Source organism: Sus scrofa, chromosome 17 (genome assembly GCF_000003025.6).
Source record: "Sus scrofa isolate TJ Tabasco breed Duroc chromosome 17, Sscrofa11.1, whole genome shotgun sequence".
Classification (NCBI taxonomy): Eukaryota; Metazoa; Chordata; class Mammalia; order Artiodactyla; family Suidae; genus Sus; species Sus scrofa.
Window position 1 is genome coordinate 47,841,193 of NC_010459.5, and position 19,238 is coordinate 47,860,430.

Consider the following 19,238-nt stretch of genomic DNA (forward strand, 5'->3'; position numbering starts at 1 on the left):
TCAGCGTGGTGGTGCCCTTTTGGGGTCTTCACGTGGTTGCAGTCCCGTGTCTCCTGGGCTACCGTCATCCAAAGGCTCTCATGAGTTGGGAACTCAATCGGATGGATGCAAACTAGCCCTGGTTGTCAGGTAGAGCTTCTTTGGGGCTGCTGACCAGAGCACCTACACAGGCCTCCTTAGCATGTCTCAGACTGGTTGGTTCTCCCAGGTGGCAGCTGCACGAGCCCTTTCAGAGATGGGTCTACCACGAAGCTGATGAAGTTCAAGCGTCAAGGTCCCTCCCTTGAACAGGTCCCTTTTACGACTCTGGGCGAGGCCCAGGTAATATGTTCACATGATCAAATGCTTTGTATCCTTTGTAAATGTAAGATATTCTAACCGTAATCAAGCAGCCTCCCTTTCCCCTCCATCTTTCCCACTAACACACTTCTCCTGGATCAGAAGGTGTTGGAATGGCTGCTAGCATTCTTGGTAGTCCGCTAAAAGGAAGTTGAGTGGGGGAATCTGTTGAGTTTGGAGATAGCGGGATACAGTTAGGAAGTTCGCAGTTTTTCTACGTCATAAATCGCTGCCTTCTGTCCTGATGTAAGAACGGCTCTAAGCAATATTCCTACCACCCACTGGACCAGCTCTCTGATATCCTGACACTAAGGCATGGAGCTAGAAGTTGTGCTGTCATAGAATGTACCTGGCCCTAGAAGAGTATGGATAGTAGAGGAGAAACAAGGTTTGAAATTTATGGAGACAGAAAAATCATTCTGCAAAAAATTCTTTCAAATATCAGATGCATAAATTTATAAATAGAAAAACAGTTCTTAGGGAAGCCTGTTCAAACAGATGTTCTTTACTGGCAAGAATATATTCAGTAATTCAATATGTACAATTCTATTTTTTTTTTTTCTTTTTAGGGCCTCACTCATGGCATATAGAAGTTCCCAGGCTAGGGGTTGAGTTGGAGCTGCAGCTGCCAGCCTACGCCACAACACGGGATCCCCACCCCCGGAGCAAGGCCAGGATCGAACCCACATCCTCTTGGATACTAGTTGGGTTCTTAACCCACTGAGCCACAACAGGAACTCCCAATATGTACAATTTTAAATGTATCACGCATTTGTTTCTTTTTTGATGGATTTGTGCAAAAGAAAAATTATTAAAATCCCTGCATTTTTAGGACACAAACCTGTAGTAGAACTACAAATATCAAGTTTGGCTGTGCATTTATGCTTCCCAACCATAATCAAAATCAAACTATAATCATTATGTTGATCAACCATGTTGAATAAAAGGCTGAATTATCTTTCTTTCTTTCCTTTCTTTTTTTTTTTTTCTTTCTTTTCAGGGCTGCATCAGAGGCATGTGGAGGTTCCCAGGCTAGGGGTCCAATCAGAGCTACAGCTGCTAACCTACCACAGCCACAGCAACTCAGGATCCAAGCTGTGTCTGCGAACTATGCCGCAGCTCTTGGCAACGCCGGATCCTTAACCCACTGAGCAAGGCCAGAGGTCGAACCTGCCACCTCATGATTCCTAGCTGGATTCATTTTCACTGTGCCACGACGGGAACTCCCTGTAAGACTTTTTGATGACGGCCATTCTGACTAGTGTGAGGTGATACTTCGTTGTAGTTTTGATTTGCATTTCTCTAATAATTAGTGATGTTGAGCATATTTTCATGTGCTTTTTGGCTATCTGTCTGTCGTCTTTGAAGACGCGTCTATTTAGATCTTCTGCCCATTATTTGATGGGATTGTTTGTTTTTTGATATTGAGTTTCATGAGTTGTTGTGTATTTTGGAGCTGTATTCATTTTTTAAAGGAACCTGCTAACTCTATAAGCTTTAACCCATACAAAACCTGCATCTGCTCCAGTTCCACTCTTAAGCATCTTAGGACAACGGTGTCACCAGCGTTTTCAGTTTGTGAGATTTTTGAAGTCCTCTCTCCCTCTTTTAGCGTCGCCGGGAGACCCAATGACTTCTTGTTCTTGGCACAGAGGGCACAGATGTGCATCATTCAGACTCTGAGATCTCAGACCTCTCGGAACACTTTATTAGGAGAAACTGGAAGCTTCCGAAGGATAAACAGGGGCCCTGAAAGTTGAAAGGATAGGGTCACATACAGAGAAGGAGCCCAAGGGCAAAGGGCACTGTGTTTGAAGAGAAGCTGAGCTGGAGAAAAGGCAGTTGTCAGGAAATTGTGGCAGGGGAGGGGGGAGGTCCTTGGTGGGAACATCCAGGGTCTGGGCAGCTGAGGTTTGGCCAGCGGAAGCCAGGCTAGAGCATCAGTCAGGCACATCTGGAGAGATCCCTGGATTATGAGCCAAATCCTGGAGGTCGTGCCATCTCTCCTCATCCCAGCCAGCTAGATGTCTCTGCAAGAGAGCGGGACAGAAAATCATATCCGGGTGAGATGCTGGAGCCCTGCTCACTGTAGGGACCATATCTCGCAGTGAATGCTAAAAAGGAGATGGGACCATTTTTACATCTTTTCACACAGAGAGAAAACAGAAGTAGAGTGACTTTGGGGGCTCATAGAGGGATCACGTATTCTGGGTCTTCCAGTAGAGTCCCAGTTTGCGCCAGTTGTCCAAGGGCACTAATGAATGGCACTGCCTTTCACTTTAAAAGTGTCTTGGTTTGATCATAAAGCATGTGGTCATCCTGGCTATAATCACCCTTGAAAAAAAAAACTTGCTGATGAGGTTTGATGAGAAGGTGAGGCCTGGGGCGAGAGTGGCTGGTGCCTGATGCCCAGGGCTGGGCTGGCTCACTTCGTCTTCTTCTGACTTGGTCTCAGATACCCCATCACTTCTGCTTACTTTCTCTGCACCCCCAGTCATGGTCTCCAACATCCCTTTGACCACTGCTCCCCTCCCCCGCCTCCCCAAAACGTCCTCTACTTACTCCTCCGTGAGGTGCATGCGTACCTCCTAATTGGACTGGTTCCGTCAGCCCCAAGCCTGCCAAGCTTCTGGAATGGACCTGTCCATCAATACCCAGGGTGGTCCAGATGAGCAGGGGAGACTGGGGTCCCTGGAACTTACTTTTTTGGGAGCAGATATCCTTGCAGACATTTTCAGACTGGAAGTTGTTATTGTTCCCCTGGCAACCACCATAGATAAATCTGGAGCAAACCTTCTTTTCCTTATCATACCACCAGCGTGGAAGGTAGGCCAGGCAGGGGCCAGTCTTCTTTGGCAAACTGCACACGTCTGCAGGGAGATTAAAGGGCAGAGCTGTCTAGATGCCGGCCTCCCTCAAGAACATTCCAGGCCTGTGCAAAGGCATGAAGGAATGTGCTAAGGACGTGATATTTTCAGAGCATGATGTAGAAATCCTAACAGATAAGTTGGCACTGAGTGGTTGTAGGAGTATTTGCAATAAAAAAACCCCAAATATATCCTGAAGTTAAAGAATTTATTGAGCTACTCTTGTGCATAAATAGAACTCTTGCATATAAAGTTCTCTAGAAGCTCATAGTTTGAAGCACAAAACAATGCCACATCGATTAAAAGGACAGGCACTGTTCTTAGCTCTTGACATGTATTAACACATAATTTCACGAGCTAGGTCCTCTTATTGTCCTCATTTTGCACATGAGTTAACTGAGGCTCAGAGAGGCTGAGTAATTTCCCCAAGGTCACACACAAGGATGGTAAGGGATTTGAATGTAGATAATCTGCTGCTCTTAAGATCAAGACCAGACCTTTTCCTCTGGCTGGCAAGGCCCTGCCTTGTGGGAAAACCTTCTCCACCTACTCTAGCTTCATTTTTCTCATCTCTTACCACGCTCACGCTCATCTCTCTTCTCTGGCCTTTCTAGCCTAAGCATGGTTGTCTTCTCCCCCAGGACCTTTGCACATGCTGTTACCTGTGCCTTGAAAGCACTTTCCTCCAATTTTGTCCTATCCACCTTTCAGATCTTAAATCATGTCCTCCCCAGCTATACTAAGCAAGTAGAGCCCACCATGAGTGTCAGGGGCACCAGTAAATGTTTGTTGAATGAATGAATGAATAGTCTTTTTTTTTTTTGGCTTTTTAGGGGCTGCATCCATGGCATATGGAGATTCCCAGGCTAGGGGTCCAATCAAAGCTACAGCTGCTGGCCTACACCACCGCCACAGCCACACCAGATCTGAGCCATGTCTGTGACTACACCACAGCTCACAGCAATGCCGGATCCTTAACCCACTGAGGGAGGCCAAGGATCGAACCCGCAACCTCATGGTTCCTAGTCGGATTCCTTAACCACTGCTCCATGACGGGAACTCCTGAATGAATAGTTCCTGATGCTCCTCTTTAGAGTTCAATAATATGGGCAGAGGAGCTCCTAAAAAATAATAATAATGATAATGTGGGCAGAGAAGAAAGAATGTAGGCAATCAAAGGTGGCTAGGGAAATGTCTGGGAGTTCTATAGACAGAGAAACCTAAAAAAAAGCCAGAAAATACAAACTATATACCAGCCTTTTTTTTAAATTTTTTAAATTAAAGTATATTTGATTTACCATGTTGTGCCAATTTCTGCTGTACAGCAAAGTGACCCAGTCATAGACATAGATATAGATATATAGATATATACATATTCCCTTTCTTTTTTCTTTATTTTTTATAGCTGCACCTATGGCAGATGAAGTTCCCAGGCTAGGAGCTGAATCAGAACTGCAGCTGAAGCCTATGCCACAGCAACAGCAACAGCCAATCTGAGCCATATGTGGACTTGCCCCACAGCTTGCAGCAACACTGGATATTTAACCCACTGAGCAAAGCCAGGAATCAAACCTGTGTCCTCACAGAGACTACATGGGGTCTTTAACTCACTGAGCCACAATGGAAATTACCCTTTTCTTTTCTTTTTTACATTTAAAAAATTAAAGTATAGCAAATTTACAATGTTGTGCCAATTTTGGCTGTACAGCAAAATGATTCAGATACACACACACACGTACACACACACATGCATTCTTTTTCCTATATTATCTCCCATCATGGTCTATCCCAAGAGATTGGATATAGTTCCCTGTGCTGTACAGCAGGACCTCATTGCTTATCCATTCTAAATGTAATAGTTTGCAGCTACCAACCCCAAACTCCCCGTCCATCCCACTCCCTCCCCTTCTCCCTTGGCAATCACAAGTCTGCTTTCTATGTCTGTGAGTCTGTTTCTGTTTTGTAGATAGGTTCACTTGTGCCATATTTTGGATTCCCCATATAAGTGATATCACATGGTATTTATATTTCTCTTTCTGACTTACTTCACTTAATATGTTAATCTCTAGTTGCATCTGTGTTGCTGCAAATGGCTTTATTTCATTCTTTTTTATGGCTGAGTAGTATTCCATTGATATACCTGTCTTCTATAGCTATCATATCACCTGACACCATGCTGGCATTCTATGAGACTTCAGTGGTTACTTGGCATATCAAAGGATCACAGAAGGGTAGCCATATGGTCTAATACCCATGTCTTTCTTACATGTGACAGGAATTAAGGCCCTTAAAGGAAAAACTGTGTTATGTGCATCCCATACCCAGAGGCAGAAATGAAATAAACATGTCTCCCGACACCCTCCCCAGCCTAGCACCCATAGGAGGTGTGTCGAGTAGAAGATACACCCAGGCTCTTGGTCAGACTCTGCCATGCAGGTGGCAGAAAGTGGAGGGAGAGATGTGGGCATAAGATAATTCAGGGGATTTGAGTTACCTTGTTTGATGTTTAAGCATTTCTTTCCACAGGCAAACTTGCAACAATTCATCTTATTTGGGCACTGTCTGTGCTTCGTACATTGGTCTCTTTCTTTCATTTCGCATCTTGCTCTGTTTGAGGGACACTTTTCTGAGGGAAGAAAACATATACTTCTCTGGAGCCTTGAAGGGACTGGAACCCTCCCTCCCCAGGCCCAAGGCACCGCTGCAGAAGTAGGGAAGTTTATTTTCACTTCACTGTCCCCAGAAGGTAGTGACCTTCAGGGGGCTCTGAATTTTCACAATGGGGCCTCCATCCCCACCCCCATGACAACGCACCATCAGATCCCAAGACCCACCACCCATAAGTTTCCAGCGAGAAAATGCTCTCCCCAGAACCACTCTAATCACTCCACCTTCCTGTATTTGGATGTTCCCTGGGTAGGGGCAAGGATGCTATAGTTTTCGGATCCAGAGTCAGATGGCTGGGTTGTTTTTTTTTTTAAGCAGTTTTTTTTTGGGGGGGGGCATCTCTTTAGGGCCATGAATGTGCCATATGGAAGTTTCCAGGCTAGGGGTTGAATCAGAGCTGCAGCTGCCAGCCTATAGCCATGCCAGATTTTAGCCATGTCTGTGACCTATGCCACAGCTCACAGCAACGCCAGATCTTAACCCACTGAGCGAGGCCAGGGATCAAACCCTCATCCTCGTGGATACCAGTTGGGTTCGTTACAGCTGGTACACGATGCGAACTCCAGATGACTGGGGTTTTGAATTCTGTGCAGTCCTTGGTATGGCAGGTACCACCTCTGAACCTTGACTCCCTCATCTGCCTATAGGGTTGTCTTGAGGATTCATGTGACAAAGCTTAAAAAGCCATTGTCAAGATCCTGGGACATAAGAATTATAATAATTAATATTGATGAAGTGCTTACTATGCAAATGTCCTTTTGTCCTTAGTCCTCATTACAACTCTCTGGGTCAGTCCAATCGATACTCACACTGCATAAACAGAGGCATCTGAAGCACAGGGAGATTATGTGAATTTGCCAAGTGCCCATGGCTACGAGGCAGTGGAGCAGGATTTGAACCTACGACGTTCCGTCCTGCCTGAGTGCTCAACTTAGCTGCTAGTAATGGGGGCCTTCAAGTGTCAACACTCCAGGGGAAGTTTAAAGACCATTCTTTTGGGGGAGTTCCCGTCGTGGCGCAGTGGTTAACGAATCCGACTAGGAACCATGAGGTTGCGGGTTCGGTCCCTGCCCTTGCTCAGTGGGTTAACGATCCGGCGTTGCCGTGAGCTGTGGTGTAGGTCGCAGACACAGCTCAGATCCCACGTTGCTGTGGCTCTGGCGTAGGCCGGTGGCTGCAGCTCAGATTAGACCCCTAGCCTGGGAACCTCCATATGCCACGGGAGTGGCCCCAAAAAAATAGCAAAAAGACAAAAAATAAAGACCATTCTTTTGGGAGTGCCAGTTGTGGTGCAGGGGAAAGGAATCAGACTAGTATCCATGAGGATGTGGGTTCAATCCCTGGCCTGGATCAGTGGGTTAAGGATCTGGCATTGCTGTGGCTGCTGCATAGGATGGCAGCTGCAACCCTGATTTGACCCCTGGCCTGGGAACTCCCATATGTGTGACCCTAAAAAGCCAAAAAAAAAAAAAAAAAAAAAAAAGACCATCCTTTACCCTAAAGGCAAGGAGACCCTGTAGGTGTAGGTTATAGGTATGGGTGAGGGTGTGGAGTGACTTTGGAGGGCTGCAATGGGAAGGGCCACACTGGGAAGATTTGGAAGCTGATGAAGGTGGTGCCAGGGGAGTGGCCTCTCTATGGGAAAAGCCCGTAAGTTTCCCAGTTCCCTTAGTCTGTTTCAGGAGCTCCAGGACCAAGCCCTCTTAGGAAGACCTCCTGTCCTAATGATGGTGAGGAGTCCGTTGCCACAGACTCAGGATCCTGCATTCACCCAGGGTATCTTATCAGAAGGAAAGGGGCTGAGAACATCACTCCAACCATCTCTAGGATCTCAGACTGAGGTGGGGGAAATTATTATTATTATTATTTATTATTATTATTATTATTATTATTATTATTATTATTATTATCCTCCCAGCTAAGCCCCGTTTCTCCACTGACAGGACTGAGTTCCCCATACTTACTAACAATGAACGCCTCCACCAGCCCAGGTTCTTGAACACCCCCCAGGACGATGAGTGGTACCAGGATGAGCAGAAGTCCCGAGAACCCCATTTCAGGAGGGACTGGCCTGGCTGGTGACACTAAAACTAGGAACTCCTGCTCAGAAGCTCCTGCTTCTGAACTTTGGCTGCCCTGGCCTAGCCTGACACTCCAGGAACCACACATCACTGGAGACAAGCCAGCCACACCCCTCTGCTGGGGAACACCAAGTCCCAGAAGCCATCAGTGGGACAAGCTGACACCTTGGGCACCAAACCTAGGGAGGAGGGGCTCTTGATAGGCAGCTTCCCACCCTCAGTTCACTGAGGCGCTCCGGCTTTCTGGTCAACCAGGAAGAAGGGCAAAGGTTGGCAGGGGCTTCTAGATCCTCTTAGCAGAAGGGCACATTCAATTCCAGGGTCTTCTGTTTTCCGGAGCAGGGGGGAGAAGTTAAAGGCCAAGAGGATCCTTTGTCTAATTTTACTCTTCTCTCTCTCTCTCTCTTTTTTGGTTTTTAGGGCTGCACTTGCGGTATATGGAGGTTCCCAGGCTAGGGGTTGAATTGGAGCTGTAGGTGCCGGCCAATGCCACAGCCACAGCAACGCCAAATCTGAGCCAAATCTGTGACCTACACCACAGCTCACAGCAACATCAGATCCTTAACCCACTGAGGGAGGCCAGGGATCGAACCCACAACCTCATGGTTCCTAGTTGGGTTCATTTCCACTGTGCCACCACGGGAACTCCATAATTTTACTCTTCTCTTGATGTACTTATTTCTCTGTCTGTTTATTTTTCTCACACTGTTTTTTTCTTCTCTCTGCACCTTTCTTTTACTCTGCCCGTCCGTCTCTTTTCTGCGGGTCTCCCTCTGTCTGGTCTCTTTCCCCTTGCCCTTCATCTCCCTCTGTCTCTCTCTTCCTTCTCTTTGGGCGACCCCTTTTCTTTAAGCTTTGTCAAAGCGTAAGGATATTGCCATGAGAAGCACATGGGGAAGAAGATGGGTTCATCTGAGGTTGAACTAAATCTTCAGTTTAAGATTGTGGTGCTTTGCAATCAAGACAGAATGTTACAGTTGATGGAGAGTGTCCACCGTCAGCTGAAATTTGGAATAGGTGATGCAGGAGGGAAATAATAAATGTCAACAAACTATTTTATTTATTTATTTATTTATTTTTGTCTTTTTAGGGCTCCACCTGCGGCATATGGAGGTTCCCAGGCCTGCACCACAGCTCATGGCAACGTCATACCCTTTAACCCACTGAGAGAGGCCAGGGACCTTAACTTGCATCTTCATGGACATTAGTTGGGTTCTTAACCTCCTGAGCCACAATGGGAACTCCAAAATTAACAATTTTAAGGTAAAAGTTCAGTGGTTTTTTAGTCTCTTCATAAAATTGTGCAACCACCACCTTTATTAGTTCCAAAACATTTTCATCACCCCAAAAGGAAACCCTAGGAGTTCCCATCGTGGCTCAGTGGTTAACGAATCCGACTAGGAGCCATGAAGTTGCGGGTTCGACCCCTGGCCTCCCTCAGTCAGTTAAGGATCTGGCGTTGCTGTGAGCTTGTGGTGTAGGTCGCAGACACGGCTCGGATCCTGAGTTGCTGTGGCTCTGGTATAGGCCGGTGGCTACAGCTCCGATTGGACCCCTAGCCTGGGAACCTCTATATGCTGCTGGAAGAAGCCCTAGAAAAGACAAAAAGACAAAAAAAAAAAAAAAAAAAAAAAGGGAAACCCCATACCAGGAGTTCCTGGGTGGTCTAATGGTTAGGACTCAGCACTTTCGCTGCTGCAGCCCAGGTTCAATCCCTGGTCTGGGACCTGAGATCCCACCTCAAGCCACTTCATGCTGTGGCAAAAAAAAAAGAGAGAGAGAGAGAAAAGAAAAAGAAAACCCCATTCCATTATCAGTCACTTTAGCCCCGCCCCTGGCCACCACTGTTCTACCTTTTTTTTTTTTTTTTTTTGGTCTTTTGTCTTTTTAGGGCCTCACCCACGGCATATGGAGGTTCCCAGGCTAGGAGTCCAATTGGAGCTGTAGCTGCCGGCCTACACCACAGCCACGGCAATGTCAGATCTGAGCTACACCACAGCTCATGGCAATGCCGGATCCTTAACCCACTGAGCGGGGCCAGGGATCGAACCCTCAACCTCATGGTTCCTAGTCAGATTCATTTCCACTGCACCATGACAGGAATGCAGGATTTACCTCTTCTGGATATTTCATGTAAATGGAATCCTACAGTATGTGACCTTTCCAGTGGTTTTCTCTCTCCTAGCAGAATGTTTTTGAGGTTCATCCACAGTGTAGCGTGTATTAGTGCTTCATTCTTCTTTAGGGTTGAATAATATCCAGTGCACGCTGATAGCTTCCCATAGCAAGGGTCAGAGTCTCTATTTCTCTGCTCTCAGCTTTCCTCTGGCTCCCAGGGAGCTTGCTCAGCTTGCATACAGAACAGTCTGGAAGAGGGAGGGATCTGACAACCCCATGCCTCCAGTAAGGGATGGGAATTGAAAAATAAGCACCTCAGCTTACCCATCACTGGATGAAGACAATTTGGAGGCGTGTACTTAGTGGTTCTTTAGAAGATCCCCAGCAGCTGGAGTTCCTGTTGTGGTTCAGTGGTTAACGAACTCGACAAACATCCACAAGGACACAGGTTCGATTCCTGGCCTTGCTCAGTGGGTCAATGCCGGTGGCCAGGGAGTGTATACTTTTCCCAAAGGAGAGGGACGGACATCAGCTTTTGCAATGGAGACAGCCTCTTTGTCCCTTCCTTGAGGGCACTGGACTGCTCAAATTTTATTGGCATAAGTGGTTGATTACATAGACAGCTTTTTACTACAGATTACATCATAGTGTTAAAAGTACATTGGTCAACTATTAGGCTTTGTTTTTTGATCACATGGTACAGTAGCAATACATCACATTCTAAAATCTTCAACTTAACTAAATTTAATGAGTACAATTCAAGGACAAACAGGTGCAGCATACGATGTGGGAAAGAGGAGACTCAGCACAAACCATCTCATGACCAGCCAATTCCACAAGCTGAAGAGGTTACAGACACAAAAATCTGGCATTTACGAATCTTGTTTTTAGACTAATGTATATCTTTAAGCGTTATGGCAGGAAGACAGTATGAGAAAACATAAATCAACTTAATCAGCTGCCGCTTAGAAGCTTCTAAAATCAAGGACAAAACTCACAACTGGGTTTCTTTTGATCAAGAATAACATATGCCTAACTTCTATGAACCTCATTAAAATCCTAACTCTAAAGTTTACTGTAACTAGTTAGTAGATAAACACTATGTTTTAATTAAGTTGGATATGAATAGGGAAAAGTCCTTCAGGATGAAATTCTTATTATACTATTGTTGTAATTTTGTTAAGTCACAAATCACCACAGGAAAATAAGGATGGAAAATAATAATAAGTAAATAATCAGGAAAGACTGAGGAAAACTGAATAGCAAGTGAATAACAGAAAAGACTAAGTCATCCATGGAACAATCCCCACTCAGCAACACAAAATGGAAATTATTTCCTGGGAAATTTAGTTTTCCACCCATGTCAGCGGGCGAGCCTTATTGTCTTCTGGGGCCTGTCCTCAGAATTGTGCCGTGCAGGCAGGCAGGCAGCCCCTTGTTTAGGAAGTTGCCCTCGGAACTGCACCGTTCAGGCAGGCCCCTTTTTCTGATTAGGAGCCTACCCTCAGAATTGCACCGTTCAGGCAAGCTACCTTCCTCGGCTCCTTGTATCTTCTCGGCTCCCCGCAGGTTAAGGATCTGGCATTGCTGTTAGGGGTGGCATAGGGCGCAGACACGGCTCAGATTCCAAGTTGCTCTGGCTCTGGCATAGGCCAGAGACTACCGCTCCAATTGGACCTCTAGCCTGGGAACTTCTATATGCCAGGGGTGCGGCCCTGAAAAAAAAAAGACAAGACAAAAAAAAAAAAAAAAAAAAGGTCCCCAGTGGGATTAAGTTGCAGTTGCAGTTTCCCATGGTGGTAACCAATTCATAATCAACTCCTCTCTTCCTTGTAAGACTTTCCCCACTTCCCAACTTGTGTTTCTTGAAAAAATTCCCAAAGAAACTACTCTCGCCCATGCCCTTCTCCTGGTATTGGTTTCTAGGGGATCCAAACTAAAGCAATGCCCATGAACCCTTTTCTTTTCTTTTTCTTTTTTTTTTTTTTTTTTTTTTTTTTTTTTTGTCTTTTTGCCTTTTCTTGGGCCGCTCTCGCGGCATATGGAGGTTCCCAGGCTAGGGATCCAATCCGAGCTGTAGCTATAGGCCTACACCACAGCCATAGCAACGCAGGATCCAAGCCGCCTCTGCAACCTACACCACAGCTCATGGCAACGCTGGATCCTTAACCCACTGAGCAAGGGCAGGGATCGAACCCGCAACCTCATGGTTCCTAGTCGGATTCGTTAACAACTGCGCCACGATGGGACTCCATGAACCCTTTTCTTTAAAGGCTCTTACGATGTTTTGAAGAAACAAAGGAGGATAATGACATCCTTGGAACTCTCAACTCTCAAGGTTCTGATTGTCTTCATTCCCTTTAGTGGTGTCACCAGAAACCTCAATGACTCTTTACTCTCTGCCAAGTGTAATGTACCAACAGGTGTGGATTATTCAGCCTCAGAAGCGCAAAACTAAACAGAGCACTTTATTGGGGAAAAAGAGGGAGCTATGCAGGTATTAAACAAGGGATTCTAGAAGTTAGGCATAAAGAAAAGAGGCATGAAGATGGGATCAAACCAGGATATACAGGATATTCTGTCTAAAAAGAGGCTGAGATGGAGGAAGTGAAGATTCAGATCCTGGGATTCAGTTTAGGGAAGAGTTGAGATCTTGGGATGCTGGGAGTGGACCGGAGGAAGCCAGCCTGGAGCATCTGTCAGGCCCATGGACAGAGTTTTGGATCATGAGCCAGATCCTGGTGGTTGTTCCAGTGTATTCTTATGCATTCAGGAGTTAGAGCCTGTTGAGAATGAAGAACAGGACCAGCTGAGCTTCTTGGGCTCAGCTCATCTTCAGAACCAGTCTGGAAGTTATGTTTGTACATCTTTCCACGGGGGATTAAAAGGAAGTGAGTCTGCTCTGGGGAGCTCCAGATCTCCTTAAAGAAAAATGGGATGTGGACGGGAGTGGATTGCTTGGAGAAGAGTTGCAAGAGGAAATTAATGGCCTGGAAGGGTGGTTGGTCAGCCTGTCCAACACCAGGCTGGATATCCTGTGACTTCCCTGAAGCTGGTCTCTGGGATTTCATCATGTCTGCATCCTCCCTCCACTTGTCATACTCACCAGCTTTGATTCACAACTGCGTCCCTTCCCAACCTCAGTTCCCAGAAAGCCACTGTCCAACCCTCTGCAAGACACCTTCTTCCCTCCTGATGGGAGTTGGTTCCCTCAAGGATGTAACCATCCCAGAAGGGACCAAGGGACACCAAGACCACCCCCCGCAGCACAACCCTGGCGAGGACAGGAGACTGGGGCCCCTGGGACTCACCTTTTTTGCGGCAGAACCTCTGGCACATGTCTTGGGATTGGAAGTTGTTATGGTTCCCTTTGCAGCCACCATAGATGAAGATGGAGCAGGTATTATTTGTCTTATCATACCACCAACGATGGAAAAAGGCAAGGCAGGGGCCAGGTTCTTTGGGCATGCTGCATATGTCTGCAGGGGGACCCCAAAGCTGAGAATTTAGAGTGCCCATATCAAAAAGAAAAAGAAAAGAAAAAAAAAAAAAAGCAGCAGTTATTGTCCCCCGGCAACCATGACAGATGAAATTGAACAGGATCCTTTCATCTTTTCACACCTCGGGATCCCAGCTCCACTGATGTATCTACACACTTGCAGGGACACCCCAGAGTGGAGCTGGTCAGGTGTCTGCGTCCCCAGGGAACATCAGTCTCCCCCTGCCCTTCTGGTCACTGGACTCAACGTCTCCCCTGAGAGTGAGGAGGAGCCTTTGGTTTCACGGCTCTGCTCCTAATTCAGTATGTGCACGTTGACCTCCCACGTTACCTCTCTGGTCCTTGACTTCCCCTTCTGTAAAATGGGAAAGCAAAATCCCACCTTGTCTGTCCCACAAGGTGCCGGTAAGACCATCCTCATTCACGGCCGTCTAAGTTGTGAGCTCCTTGATTGTATCTGAAGGTACAGCTTCTAGGAGCGGTGACTACCGGAGAGTAGCTGCCCAATAAACACATCCTTATGGATAAAAGACCCGGCCAGGGGGTGGGGGCTGGAAAGTGACAAATTATAAGTCTCTTATCTTACCCACCAAACCATTCCAAGAAGAGAGGGTGGGATCAGAGTAAAGGGAAGGTCCCTGCGCGGAAGGCAGGGATAATTTTTCTGACGCTCATGCCCCCCTTTTTCCTGCAGTTGGCTTCGGTCCTGTTATGGGTTGAGTCCCCCTTCCCCACCAGGTCATCCGTTGAAGTCAACCCTCAGTGCCTTGGAATGGGACTCTACCAAGGGTCTTTTTTCCTTGCGCCATGCTCATCCTCACGCTTCCTCTCTGGCCTCCCTAAGCCCCAGCCTTGAGCCTTTATGCATGCTGTTCTCTGTGCCCAGAAAGCCCTTCCCCCCACTTTTCTCCCAAATTTGCTGCCCATCCTTCGGAACTCAACTCCAGGATCTGTGTTCTCAGAGAAACCTTCCTCAACCTCTCTGGTCAAATTCTACCGTGGTTTTCAGAGACAACCAACAAATATTTGTTGAGTAAACGAATAAAGAATATTTAGTAGGCTTCATAGACTCAGAGACAGAGAAAACAAACTTATGGCCACTAAAGGGGAAGGTGGGGGAGGGATAAATTAGGAATTTTGATGAACAGATACACATTACTATATATAAAATAGATAAACAACAAGGACCTACTGTGTAGCACATTTAGAACTATATTCAATATTTTTTCTTCCCCTTTTTTTGCCTTTTAAGGCCGCCCCCACAGCATATGGAAATTCCCAGGCTAGGGGTCAAATCAGAGCTGCAGCTGCTGGCCTATACCACAGCCACAGCAACGCCAGATCCTCAACCCACTGAGCAAGGCCAGGGACTGAACCCCCATCTTCATGGACACTAGTCAGTTTTATTGCCAGTGAGCCATGACAGGAACTCCCTATATTCAACATCTTATAATGACATATAATGGAAAAGAATCTGCAAAAGGATATATACATATATATACATACATATGTTCAAATATAAATCAACCATACTCTTTTTTTTAAAAGAATCTTTTATAGTCTTTTTGGAGCCCACAGAGATGGGCACGGAGTTATGATGGCATCAGCAACAGACAACCCCTCCGATCTGGAGTGGTAAGGGGAACTTGCCTGGTGCTAAGCTGGATGGGTGTAGACAGAGAGGCAGTCACTCTGGAACAAAAAGCTAGGAAATACAAGTCTGTTAATTATTACTTGTGGCAAAAATGTTGGTATGCGGTGGGCCAAAATTAGCCACCAGAAAATCACGAGTTGAAAGAAAGAAAGAGAAAGAAAGAAAGAAGGAAAGAAGGAAGGAAGGGAGGAAGGAAGGAAGGAAGGGGGAGAGAGAGAGAGAGAGAGAGAGAGAGAGAGAGAGAGAGAGAGAAAGAAAGAAAGAAAGAAAGAAAGAAAGAAAGAAAGAAAGAAAGAAAGAAAGAAAGAAAGAAAGAAGGAAAGAAGAAAGAAAGAAAGAAAGAAAGAAAGAAAGAAAGAAAGAAAGAAAGAAAGAAAGAAAGAAAGAAAGGGAAAGAAACCTGTTACGGCTCAGCGGGTTACAAACCCAACTAGTAACCATAAGGATGCGGGTATGATCCCTCGCCTCACTCAGTGGGTTAAGAATCTGGCATGTGAACTGTGGTGTAGGTGGCAGAGGAGGCTCGGATCCCACGTTGCTGTGACTGTCATGTAGGCCGGCAGTTGCAGTTCTGATTCGACCCCTCGCCTGGAACTTCCATACACTGCAAGTGTGGCCTTAAAAATCGGAAAAAGAAAAAGAAAATCATAAGTGTGAAAAGGAACCAAGAGTCACTCTGATTCAATCCTACCCCTACATCTATCTTTTGTTTGAGGAAACTGAGGCTCACACAGAATGAAGATAATACTTAAGGTCATGTATCATATTGGATGCAGTGAGGAAGCTAAAATTTCAGGTTTCCCAAGTCCAGCCATCTTGCTCAGAGACCCACCCTTCGTGGACCAGGGACGATGTCAGCCCAGACGGGCAGACGTGAGGGTATGGCCGGGGGGGTAGGGGGGGAGGCTGGTTATTCCGAGGCTCTCAATATTACCTTGATGGAGTTTTAAACATTTCCGTCCACAGCTGAAGACACAACACTTCTCGCCGATCTGGCATTTTCTGTCCTTCGAACATTGGTCCCTTTCCCTGAATTCACAATTCTCTTGGACTCTGGGGCATCTCTCTAGGGAAAGGACTTGTAACCATGAGTCTTGGAGGTCGTGGCACCTACTCTTCCCCAGACCCGAGGCAGTTCTGGGGAGTCAGGGCAGTCGGCTTTCACTTTGCTCATCCTCAGGAGTGCTTTTCCTCAGGGACTTCCATGCATTTCCCAGCACTGCCCACACCACCCTCTCTCCTGAGCGCCCCTCCCTCTCAGCTCCTTCCCCTCGTCCCACCCTGTAGCCCCATCCCTCCTAAGGAAGGATTTCTCAACCTTGGCCCCAGTGGCATTCAGGCCAGATAATCATTTGATGGGAAGGGAGGGCTGTCCTGTGCATAGTAGGGGGTTAACAGCATCCCTGGCCTCTACCCCCTCGATGCCAGTAGCACACCCCAGTTATCACAACTAAAAAGGATTTCGGGCATTGAAAATGTCCCCTGGAAGGCAAAACCGTCCGTTGAAAGCCACCCGTCTAAGCCAATTGGGCCATTTTGGACTGGTTGAGGAGTCAGTGCTTTGGAGTTCCTCTGGGGGCGCTATTGCACAGCGATTGCTATTGCTTAGCCCAGACAGTTGGGTTTTTAAATTCTGATTCTTGGTGTACCCCGTACCCTCTCTGAACGATAGTTTCTTCATTTGTAAAAATCATTTTAGCCTTACAAGAGTGATGAGACAAACATCTCCTCAGAAAAGAAAATCATGGACTTGGAGAAGAGACCTGTGGTTGCCTGATGGGAGGGGGAGGGAGTGGGAGGGATCGGGAACTTGGGCTTATCAGACACAACCTAGAATAGATTTACAAGGAGATCCTGCTGAATAGCATTGAGAACTATGTCTAGATACTCATGTTGCAACAGAAGAAAGGGTGGGGGGAAAACTGTAATTGCAATGTATACATGTAAGGATAACCTGACCCCCTTGCTGTACAGTGGGAAAATAAAAAAAAAAAAAAAAAAAAAAGAGTGATGAGACAAAGTGTGTAAAGATACAATCACAGTCGCTGACGCACAGTAATATTAACTAACAGTTGTTAAGTGTTGACCATAAGACAAGCATTCTTCTGAGCATTTTACATAGGTTGTCTCATTTCATCTCCGTAATTGCTCCATGAGATAAGTTCTCTCAACGTCTCCATTTTTCAGATGAGGAAACTGAGGCACATGGAATTTAGGTAATGTGCCTACTAAGTGGTGAAACCAGAATTTGGGCCTACTGAGTCTGACTCCAACACCCTCTCTTTAAATCCCACCATTCTGAATGTTCAGTGAATGGTAGCAATTATCATTATTACCTTACAGTCTTAGAATATCATTGTCTTAAGTGCAAAAGAACATCTAGATACTGTCTTTAGCCCAAAATCAAGGAACCGCTGGGGAGACAGGGATACTTTAGAGGACTACATTTGAAAGAACCAGGAGTAAAAGAGACGGGGTCCCAAGAAAGGGGGCTATTTTTGTTGTGGGAAGAGGGGGAGGTTCGCTTAGGCTTCCCAGAATCCCATAGCCCCTCCCAGAAATGCTAGATCCTGTGACTTCCCCCACCCCTGACCCCGCTCTGCCAAGAAAGACCTTCCACTTCAAAGGAGCTGCAAATAGGGATTGCCCCAAGTCTAGATTCTTGCATTCACAGAAGGGCTCTTCCACGGGGAAATGGGAAGAAATACCCCAAATATCTCCTTCCTCTCCCTCCCAGGGCCAGGGTAAGGTGGCGGGAAGCACCTCCAGTTGGAGGTGCTTTTTCCCCCCCAGCAATATCCCTTCTCTCCAGGGCAAGGGCTGGGGCCCCAGTACTTACTGGGAAAGGACCTGTCGGTCAGACCAGGTCCCTGGACAGTCACTAGAAGGATGGATAGCACCAGGATGCTCAAAAGCCCAGTAGACTCCATCCTGAAGGAAAGCTCTCCTGTCTGGTGGCTCCAGAACACAAACATGTCTGGCTGCCTTTGTCCAGCCTCGTCCTTCAACAGCCAGTATCTTGGATATACAAGCTGGCGTCAAGCCAGCCACCCCCTTTCTGATGAGAACGCCAAGTTCCTGAGATCATCCATGTGACTTGCTGGCATCTACAGCCCACAGCTCTGGGCAAGGGTCTCTTATGGGATGGCTCTTGATCCTCAGCCCCCTTGGCTGAGGTGGGACTTCTGGTCAACCAGGGGAAGTAGGCAAAGCGTATTTCAATTTCCAGGCCACTTTCGGAGTGAATGCCACCATCAGAGGTCCTCAGCATGATAACTTTGAGGGTTTGGAATGTCCTCATTCTCCATTCATTTTCTATTTTATCTGCACACTCACTGGCACACCCATTATTGTCTCTGATCAATGTGTGTATATTGATCTCTTGGTATCTCTGTTTCTGTGGGTCTCTCACGGTCTCTGTGTCTCTTATTCATGGTCTCTGTGTCTCTCTCTTTCTCCCTCTCCCATATTTGCACCCATCCTCATCTTGCTCTTTGGGTCACACATATTCTTTGACTAAGACCAAAGAGTAAAGGTGTTGCCACAGAGTGGGGTGGGGAGGAGGAAGCAGGCTGATGGCAGAGTTTCAGATAGTGTTTGTCAAGGTTGTATTGTTCTGAGAGCAGGAGAGGATGTCAGCGCTTAAGGGAGTGTCTCCCATCTGGTACAAACTCCCTGCTGTCTGAGGAGCAACTGTGAAGGGAGGAGACCCGCCTGAGAGACTCCGTAAAGGTCAATGACCCAGCAGAGTTGCTGATTTCTAACTGGGCTCGTGGAGGGGCTGTGGGAGAATCCTTCAAGCTGGAGGACCTAGCAGCTTTCCTCCAGCCACAGAATCCAGGACAGCAGCCAGTTAACCAGTCCTGGTAGAGGAAGCCCCTATGGGAATCTGCTGTGTAGGTCTCAGCCCGTGGATAGTGATGCTCTTGGCCAGGAATGCCTGAGGCCCTCAACACAGCCCATGTTTACTCATAGAGAGCCCCGCAGCCATTCCTTCCACCACCACAGGGGCC

At 46.7% G+C, this 19,238-nt stretch overlaps 1 protein-coding gene and 1 non-coding gene across 2 annotated transcripts; one reads left to right on the forward strand and one right to left on the reverse strand.

The window, feature by feature from the left end:
* Nucleotides 2,025–18,321, reverse strand: LOC100738160 (eppin-like). The gene is made up of 6 exons (XM_021077836.1): nucleotides 18,065–18,321; nucleotides 16,160–16,291; nucleotides 13,384–13,551; nucleotides 5,701–5,832; nucleotides 3,042–3,209; nucleotides 2,025–2,369 (listed from the first exon to the last, which is right to left on the reverse strand). The coding sequence occupies exons 1-6, from the start codon at nucleotides 18,198–18,200 to the stop codon at nucleotides 2,347–2,349; spliced, it is 759 nt and encodes a 252-aa protein (XP_020933495.1). The 5' UTR covers nucleotides 18,201–18,321; the 3' UTR covers nucleotides 2,025–2,346.
* Nucleotides 9,610–9,681, forward strand: TRNAE-UUC. The gene has a single exon. It is a non-coding gene; the product is annotated as a tRNA-Glu (tRNA).